The sequence below is a fragment of the Dunckerocampus dactyliophorus genome, chromosome 10 (genome assembly GCF_027744805.1).
Source record: "Dunckerocampus dactyliophorus isolate RoL2022-P2 chromosome 10, RoL_Ddac_1.1, whole genome shotgun sequence".
Lineage (NCBI taxonomy): Eukaryota > Metazoa > Chordata > Actinopteri > Syngnathiformes > Syngnathidae > Dunckerocampus > Dunckerocampus dactyliophorus.
Genome location: NC_072828.1, coordinates 20137494 through 20147338, shown reverse-complemented (window position 1 = coordinate 20147338; position 9845 = coordinate 20137494). Strand labels below are relative to the sequence as shown.

Here is a 9845-nt window from a genome sequence, read left to right as displayed (position 1 = left end):
AGTAGTGAGCTTTTACCTTGCAAGGAGGTAAGAAGCTGAGGGCTACGACGATTTTTTACCAGTCTATACTCGCTGCCGTCTTTCCTGTTCCTTCTTGGGGTAAGTTCACTACTCCCGTCCCTGAAACAAAGTATCTTTACTACATAGTGTTTCAGTGATCACATCAACATAAGATGCATATTAAAGTGTAATTATTAGAAGTTGTAGATCGGGGTGTCTCCACCGAGGGCCACATACTGAAAAATGATTATTGCGTTATTATCTGTGTTTATTCTCATAAAATTTTCTTTTTCTTTTTTTTTTCTCTAAACTTTTTTCTCTTTAATATTTTGACTTTATTCTCGTAAAATTACAGCATTTTTTTCCATTTCTGTTGTTGGGCTGTTTTTTTCTCTTTTCAATGATTTCAACCTTCTCGTAATTATGACTTTATTCCCACAATATTTTGATTTTATTCTTGTATCATTATAACTGTTCCACAGCCTAATTTTCCAAAAATTGCAACTTTATTTGTTGTTTTGTTTCTCATAATATTAACATTAAAAAAGTGTTTTTTCTTTCATATTTCAACTTTACGCTACTAAAATGACGTTATTTTACCTCACAATATGATGACATTATTCTTATAAAATTAGGACTCATTAGATATTTTTTTTCCTCTGAATATTTTGACCATATTCTTGTCAAATTAATGCAGATTTTTTTTCTTGTTAAATTATATTTTTAGACTTTGCCCTGGGCCAATAAAAAAACAGCCACGTGCTGCAAATGGCCCTCGGACCACACTTTGGACACCTCCGTTGTAGCTAAATGCAGACCTGCCAACATGTATGCATTTTTCCATTTTGTTGCATTTCTGTTTTGAGTCCAGTCTCTGAGCAACAGCAATCTGAGCAAAGGTGGAGTGAAAATCTGTCAGCCAGTCAGAGCGCTGCATTTTCTTTGCTTGTCACTCCTAGCAAATGCTTTGCACGTTCAGTCAGCGCCTCAATGCAAGCCCAATAAACATGTCCTTGGAGTAAACATGCACAAGTTATTGTTTATTATAAGCAAAACAGCACAGTGTCAACGTACATGTTGTTGTTCTGCTGAGCCTCGGCCAGCCGCAGTTTCTTTGCGTGGTTCTTGCCTTGGTAGTGAGCCTGTGCGACTGACAGTGAGCTGAAGGAGGCATCACACAGCTTACAATAATCATTCTCTGTGGCCAAAATGACCCGAGTGGGCCCTTTATACAGAGCCTGCAGACACAGGATAAAGCAGTACAGTGTTGTTCTGTCAGAGGCATTAAAAAGAAAATCAGCAACAAGAGCAGCAGATATTTAAGAAGACCGACTATTCGAAAGGTTCTCAATGCTGTCGTGCTGCAGTAAGTGCTATTCATAGAATGAGTCCTGGCAGGTATTGTATAAGGTCCAAATGAAGCACACTGACAACCTGACAGTGTTATTACCGTACCGCCTCCTCAGAGAAATCTAACTTCTGTTGGCAGACTTGTCTACTTCAGCAGCACACACAACCCTCTCCCTCCATTGAAAGTAGGTCACTCATTAGGTTGTTCCTGTGCTTACCTGCCTTGCGGTATCACTGTTGTTGGATCCTGAGATGAGGTTTGTCTGGCCAGAGACCTCGAGCACTTCAGGGATTCTGATGGCTGGAGGCTGTTGGCTGCCAGCGTAGAAATTTCGCAACTTTTTACTGTGGTTCTTTCCCTGGAAAGAAGGAAAAAGCAGTATTGTACGCAAGAGATCTATAACTGCCCTCAAAATGATTCGACCCTCATTCATTTTCAAAATGTACATTCACTCGATGGCCAATTTCAAAAATAGTGATAGTGTTGGGCTATTTAAATGAATTTATTATTGCAAACGGCTACAAGTTTAGAAACTTTGCAAATAAATTCATAATGAGGGCTGAATCCTTTTAAGTCATACTTGTCAACCCTCCAATTTTGCCGGATTTCAGCATTCATTAAAAAATTTGGGGGGGAGAATTTCCCTTATTTTCCACAAAATTTCCTTAATTTTCATACCTGTCAACTCTCCCGTTTTGCCCAGGAAAAAAACATATTTTGCACTTGTTGCCCTCCCATTTAGTTTCCCATAAATTTGTCATATTTTAACCATTAAAAAATTTGGGGTAGAATTTTCTTTCTTTTCCGGAAAATTTCCCTGATTTTCACACCTGTCAAAACTCCCATGTTCCCTGAGAAACTACTGTATTTTGCGTGTCTTTCCTGTCTCTCTCCCATTTAAATAATTCCCCGTAAATTCCCATATTTTAGTCTTCATCAAAACATTTGAGGGGAGGATTGCCCCTATTTTTTCATGTTTTGAGTGCAAGTCTTATATGCATTGAATGGCTTTCATCAGCTAACCTGGTAGTGAGCCTGTGCCTGCTGAGCTGAGTTGAGAGTAACATTGCAAAGTTTACAATACAATGGTTTACAAAGTTCTTCCAGGCCCAAAGAGTCCTCCTGTTCTTCCCCACTCAGAGGAGAGCCCTCATCCTGGGGCTGCTCGCTGGCTGAGGCTGCCTGATCCGCAGGAGTGCATGGAATAAGGCCGCACACTTGGGATGAAATTAGGGGAGGTCCAGACCTTGGGTGCAGTTGTGTGGGTTCTGGGCTTGGGGTAAGGGGAGCGGACAGGGGGCTGGGTGGCAGGGGGAATCTGTTCGCTCCAGGAGGCACCGGGGTCACCAATGCATGTGCACGGTTCAGAGGTGGAGGCCCCAGTGGTTGTGGTAGGTCTAAGCAAGGAGGCACCACTGCTTGTGAGCAGCCCAGACACGGAGGACCCAAGGTGTGCATCATAGAAGGAGGCCCCAGTGGCTGAGCAGGAACCACTGGAGGTGGCCCTAGGGTGTGTGTAGGAGCAATGGTAGGAGGCCTCAAGGTGTGAGTAGTGGTGATGGGAGGGGGGCCTAAAGTCTGGGTAGGACCCATATTTGGGGGTCCAATTGCTGGAGTCGGGCCGACTGGTGGTGGGCAGAGTGTCTGTGTAGGCACCATTGGTGGAGGTCCCAGCTGGTGCACAGAGTCCATGTGTTGAAAAGGCTGCTGTGGATGGCTAAAGAGACTGAGGGCAGGCTTCAACATGGCCTCTGGACCTGGACAAAGGAGAATATGTACTTAAAAAATATATTCACATGAATTTGATACCAATTATTTGTTGTAAAAAAAATACAGAGAGAAGAATGTTGCACACACTGTTGTGGCAATTGACCACATTGTGGTGACTGTTGACCAGTTCAGGGTGTACCCCACCTTTCGCCCGAAGTCAGCTGGGATGGGCTCCAGCATACCCGCGACCCTAGTGAGGATAAGCGGCATAGGAGATGGATGGATGGTGGTGACTGTTCACCAATTAGCAGCATGTGATATGAGTGAGGCAGTAGATAACAATGAACGGCCTTTATGTGCAAATGAGTGTAAAACAGGAGACTTTATGTCCAGCTAACGCAACTCTAACACTTAACTCCTGGTGAATACAAATAAATAAATGTAACTTGTAACTGCAACACAACATAAGTCCTTAACCCACTGCTTCTGAAATAGTGATGTGGCGGGCACTGTGAAGGTGTCGGAGGCAATGAGTAAACTTAACACAAAAATTGTTTTAAGTTGTTGCAGATGTTTCTCTCAGCTCACTTTATTAATCTCTCATGATAATGTAATTCTATGCAGGCATTTTGTCACTTTAGTTTAGTCACCATTTTCTAATTAAGAGAAAAAAATAGAGAATGTGTAGCAATGGCTAGATAACTTATACAGTGATGAGGGAAAGAGAAGGTGCAAATTAATGTCATATCTAATAGTTATGTCTCAATGAATTAATTTGATCAGAATTTTATTAAGACTATGCAGAGGGGCAATAAAAATCTCACTGGACACCCCTGGTACTGTACATGCAGTATAAAGAGCTCCATCACCATGTGACTAGGCTATAATATTTTAAAAATGAAAAATGTGACATGTAAGTTTGGGTTTAGTAACAGTGAATACTTCAGCTATTCTAACATTTTTACATTAATCTAATCAACCTGACATCAGACCAGTGTATATTGTGCATTAGGCGAAAACATATAGAGTATGAAGAAAGCCCCAAGGCAGTAGGCATATGAAGACGTGGGCACACACTCCCGGACAGAGAAGCTTCACACTCAAATGAGGATTGGAAAGATTAGGATGAGCCAGCAGCGGTGCAGTCGAGCACACGGGCCATTACACACAGATGCACACTCACACACACAGTGACAATAAAACCCTCCGGCATCGAAAGGAGATGACAGGCTGAAGTTGGGTATTATACAAATAGGTTGTGTACGTGTGCTGGAGAGCGATAGTGACAGAAAATGCAAAAAAGACGTGTTTGGTGCATTTGTACACTCTTTCAGTGACACATTGTGTGTCTGTGCCATTGTGGGGTCAGTAATAGGCCAACAGCTGTGTCATAGCTTTCATCTGGAATCCTACTGGGTGCCCAATGGCAGCATTTCATGGACCCAAAATAACACACTGGGCTGTTTGTGTTTCCGACGCTGCTCAGTGTCAGTGTATGGGCCCAGACAGTCACCTGGCCAGTCTGACCTCAGGAGAAAGCTATGCTGGACCTTACCACTCAGGAGTACTGTCAATTGTAACCTGACTGAATGGTTTAGGATGTGTTGCTTGCATGAATAGAAGCATTTCTCATTTTGCATCAAAACATTTGTACTATTTCTACCCAATTCAACAGCCTCCAGGCTGCAGTAACATTTAGGCCAAAACCAAAGATGGAGATTAATTATGATTAATAATTCAATTATTGATTAATTAGGTACAAAACGCAATAAATCCTGAATACATCTCAATGTGATGTCATCATAGAAAAGTAAAAGCTATATATTCAGACATAATACTTATCATCTTGGTGTTTTGTCATCACAGCCGCTTATATGCAGCATCAAAAATGAATGAAGTGTATAAGAGGAATAAATAATTGCACACAATGCAAAGGCTGGTTTTAAAAAGAAGCTGACCTCCCTTTCTCCTTCATGGACACAATTTATGACCTACAGCAGCCAGACACCGAGGGGGTTAGTGGCTTAACTTTTAAAGAGATGTAATTTCGTCCATCTTTAAATACGAGCAATGACTGACATGTGAGCTCTTGGAAATGCAGAAACACCCCTGCTTGTAAAGATTTATGAAGCAATGCAATACATGACTGATTGATGAGCACTTACTGTACATACTCATAAAAGCAAGATATTTATAAAAGCTAAAGATATTTATATGCACAATCTGAAAACATTAGCATTGTTTTCTCCTGTTAAAATCTGGACACACCCTCACTGTTTTCCATCCATTCATTAATTTTCTATAGATTATAATTGTCCTCAATAGGGTCACAAGTGAGCTGGAGCCTATGCCAGCTGACCTCAGACAAAAGGCAATGTGCAGTCAGTGTTGTCCTCTGCCTCACCTGTCATGATGAAAAATACAACGAATAATAACAAATAAGAATATGAATATTTGTCCACTGAACTGTATTTTAAAGCTATTTTCTGTATGATTCCAATCGTTTTAAACATTCTAAACATAACTGAATTTGCACATTTACTGATCAAAATACAAGGCAGAAGCCTAAGATGAGGCTGCTGTGAGCGTCTCAAGCCCCGCCTACTGTCTGAGTGCACTCTGAGGTGGATCATGTCAGCAGCATGACTTTCTACAGCCTGTGTAAAGTGTCACATCATTATTCTTGCTAATCGGACAATAAAATACACAGAAATATTATACAGGAGGCACTTGCACCATGACGTACATCAGCAATTTATCATTTCAAACAGGTACATTTCCAAACTAAATGAAAATTGCTAAAGAATCTGCAAAACTGGAGACAAACACCAATTTACAAACTACCGACCAGTTTCTTTATTACCACAAGTTTCCAAAATAATTGAAAAGCTATTCAACAACAAGTCAGTTACACACTAAATAAGAATTAACTAATTGCAGACAGCTAATACGGATATAGAGCTAACATTTCAACTTCCATGACATTAATTAAAATAACAAAGGAAATTACCAATGCTACAGACCGCAGAAGGCAGCCACAGTATTTATGGATTTAACAAAAGCATTCAATACTATTAATCGAAATATTGTAATAATTAACAAACTAGAATGGTATGGAATCAGAGGGTTAGTATTTAACTAGGTCAAAAGCTACTTAGCAAACAGGAAGCATATGTCAAGCTAGGAAAATATACATCTGCTTGCTTAAATGTATGTAGCGGTGTACCCCATGGGTCTATACTGGGACCAAAACTGTTCAACCTATATATTAATGACATCTGTAAAGTCACAAAAGACCTAAAGCTAGTATTATTTTCAGACGATTCTACTGCATTTTGTTATGGAGAAAGCACGCAAGAGCTAATAAAGTCACAGATGAGATGATGATGATACAAAAAAAAAAAAAATTGTTTGATAAAAACAGATTATCCCTAAAACTAAGCCAAACTAAAATAATGCTATTTCGTCATAGCAAAAAGTACATTTATGCGCAAGTACAAATACACGCTAAAGACAAGAAAACGAAAATACATTTCTAGGTGTTATAATAGATGACAAAATGAGCTGGAAATCACACATTAAAAATATACAACAAAAAGTGTGCAGAAATACTTCAATACTGACCAAAGCAAAATGTGCTCTGGATAATATCTAACATGTCTAACATATCTAACGTACAGTATATATATATATATATATATACACGACTTATTGTGTGGAGATGTATGTATGTATATGCATGTACATATATATACCGGTATATAGACACACACACACACACTATATGTGTAATGTGTGTATATATATATACAGTATATACTGCTCAAAAAAAAGGGAACACTAAAATAACACATCCTCTATCTGAGTTAATGAAATATTCTTATTAAATACTTTGGTCTTTACATAGTTGAATGTGCTGACAACAAAATCACACAAAAATGATCAATTGAAATCAAATGTATTACCATGGAGGTCTGGTTTTGGAGTCACACTCCAAATTAAAGTGGAAAAAGACACCACCTGTTGTGTATTCCATTTGCTCAAACAGCATGTGAAATTGGTTGTCAATCTGTGTTGCTTCCTAAGCGGACAGTTTGAATAACGGTGCGGCCGTTTTGACTGAGTGCGAATTGAGCGTTCCCGTTATTTTTTTTAGCAGTGTATATATATATTGTCAGATTTCCTGTTGTTTTTTTAGGTAGAAATCAAGACATATAATCCCATCCACATAATCTCATGGGCTCCAATGAGAATCCCTAAATAGGCCAAGTGTCTTTTTCTCTACAGTTTCCATCAATTATGGAGCAATGAGACGCACATGCCCACTGCGCTTCTTTTTCTGCATCACTGAGCAATAAAAAAAAGAGAGAAAGCCAGTACCAAACATGTATCCATACACTTACTGTACTGCTGTATCACACAATCTACTGTACACAACATCTACTTTGATATCTCAATGTCAAGCATTTACATGGCATGACAATTCAGGTAATGTTTTATTCATATTCAACATGGCAAAATAATGGACGAAAAAAACGTTAATTTAGAATGGATGAATAATAATTGATCCAAATTAATGAATCACTTGGTCTGTACATTTTCAAAACATTTCTGCTTCTGAGATAAAACATATCACCCTTGGTCAATTTTGGGCTGCTGAACAAGAATATGACCATCAAAAAATCTTATTAGCTAAAATTTCAAAGATATGCGAGTTTCTTCATTACATATTAACGTATCGGGAGTAATACACAATGTAATATGTCTCCATACATTTATGTGCATACAGTCACAAGATTATGAAGATTCAACTAGGCACTTCTTGTGAAGTAAATATAGGTTCTGTATTCAACATTATGCGGCCTACAGTACCTTCATTGCCAATTGTGGGCATATGTTATACCACAAGGTTGGTGTATCTTTAAAACAAGAGCTAATGACCATTTTTAAACATCATTTTCATACTCAGGGACCCAAAATTAGCCAAGAATGACTACTTTCATTTCAGAAGCATTTTGGGTAATTCATTTGGATAATGTACAAAGGCTGTGTACAGGATGTTTTGTTACTTATAATAAGTGACAGCACAGCAGCAGCAGCCCTATCTGCTCGTTGAGAAGAGCAATACATGCTTTCATGATTTCTCTAGAAGTGTCCAATAAGACCAGAAAAAGTCTGTAGCTTTGTCGCTAGCCGCTTTAAAAAACAACAGCAAAAAGACAGAGCAGTCTGAATCTCTTAAGTTGGCAACACTGATCCCTCCTGTTACGTCTTCTCATTCTCTGGCAGACCAGGTGTGTTACGGTGCCATCCACTGTGCGCAGTTGGGACGTGAAGCTCCATTCACAGACAGTCCCATTATAATGTGTTACTAAGCGAGGGCAAACAGTATGCTGTATGCCTGGAATTGTTTCTTAATGTGAAAAACAGAATTTAAAATGCGTTAAATAACTGTGAGAGGCATATTATAGAGTATAGTGTAGCAAAAATAGGCATTTTTAGGGCTTATATGGGTGCTTCTATTATTCACATTTTTTTTGCCATTTCCTGAGGGTCTAGGACGGTAACCCGCACAAATGTATACAGTACAATGTAGTGATTATGTACCTTCTGCCATCTAGGGGAAGAGCTAGCATTTGATTGTTCTATCTGTCACTTTGCGGCACTGGCATAAATAGATGAACAAGCATACGTCAATAAATAATCATTTTCAGACCAATTAAGCGGAATTAGATAATTTATAACATCTGATGATCGATTCAACTGAGCAGTCAGGTAAGTCCTGATTGTCTGAATGTTGAGGTACAAGTAGATAGCAACTCATGAATTGTTTGCACAGTCTCTGGGGGTTGCTATGATATGCTGTGATGTATCCACCGGCGTTAAAGTCGCTAATCATTTCGTTGTATGGCATTTGGGTGAGTGACAGCGCCTCTTATTTTTGAGGGGATTGCAATTTCTATTTGAACAGCTGTTATGTGACAAGGCATCCTTTTTGCTGCAGCATACTGGTGAGGCTGTGGGCTGTGATGCAGGAACACCTTCTGCACTATAGGACTGCTACATGTCACCATCACACGTACTGACTTAAGCCTGGAGAGCAAAGACTCAGTGTTTTCACTTATCATGTCAACAACCCCCAAGAGCGGGGGGGAAAAAGCCAATGCGTATGCTTAAATTGCTAAAATTCACCTGATGAAGGCTGGAATCTCCCAGGGTTATTATTATATACCTCCATCTCTCCATAAAGAAACAACGTGGGATTTTTCAAGGCAGGCATGATGCACTCTGACATTTTGGCAGCAGTACCAGAGCAACCCGTTTAAACATACAGCTTCCTCTGCACAATAAAAAAAACAACACATCTCGTTTCATTTTCTCCATCTCTGCAATCTCTGGCGCATAAAACCCTGCTGACATCCACTATCACGTCCTGCAGTCAGTCAAGCGGCTCCTTACCTGGCAAAGGCGAAAGATAATGGCCGCTAACAGTCGCTGAGGTATAAGTCCTGTGATAGTCTGCACTCTGGTAGTACACTGCATCCCGGTTCCTCAGCTGCAGCGCCATCACAGCAGCCAAGTTCTATCTCCACAAACTGGGCGGCTGGATGGCCAGTATGACAGCCGCCACCACTCGCTCACAAACGGCGGTGTTCACAGCAGGGGTCGCAGCCATCTAAGGAGTGACACCAGAGAGGAACGGTGCACTCTGCGAGCACATGGCAAACACCGCATCGTTGTGGTGATCGTTTAATAGAAAGGAAAGCGTCGGATTAGAAAAGAG

At 40.0% G+C, this 9845-nt stretch overlaps 1 protein-coding gene across 2 annotated transcripts in view; it reads right to left on the bottom strand.

The window, feature by feature from the left end:
- The window catches only part of LOC129188681 (zinc finger matrin-type protein 3-like), a 20056-nt gene extending 10211 nt beyond the window's left edge, over positions 1–9845 (bottom strand). Inside the window, exons 1-5 of one of the 2 annotated variants that reach the window (XM_054789569.1) lie at positions 9521–9845; positions 2375–3108; positions 1573–1709; positions 1075–1238; positions 17–120 (exon numbers count right to left, since the gene is read on the bottom strand). In XM_054789569.1, coding sequence (XP_054645544.1) covers positions 56–120; positions 1075–1238; positions 1573–1709; positions 2375–3108; positions 9521–9629 — 1209 coding nt within the window. In that variant the 5' untranslated portion in view covers positions 9630–9845 and the 3' untranslated portion in view covers positions 17–55. Of the gene's footprint in view, positions 1–16; positions 121–1074; positions 1239–1568; positions 1710–2374; positions 3109–9520 lie in introns of both variants that reach the window. The other variant, XM_054789568.1, reaches the window with a different exon arrangement.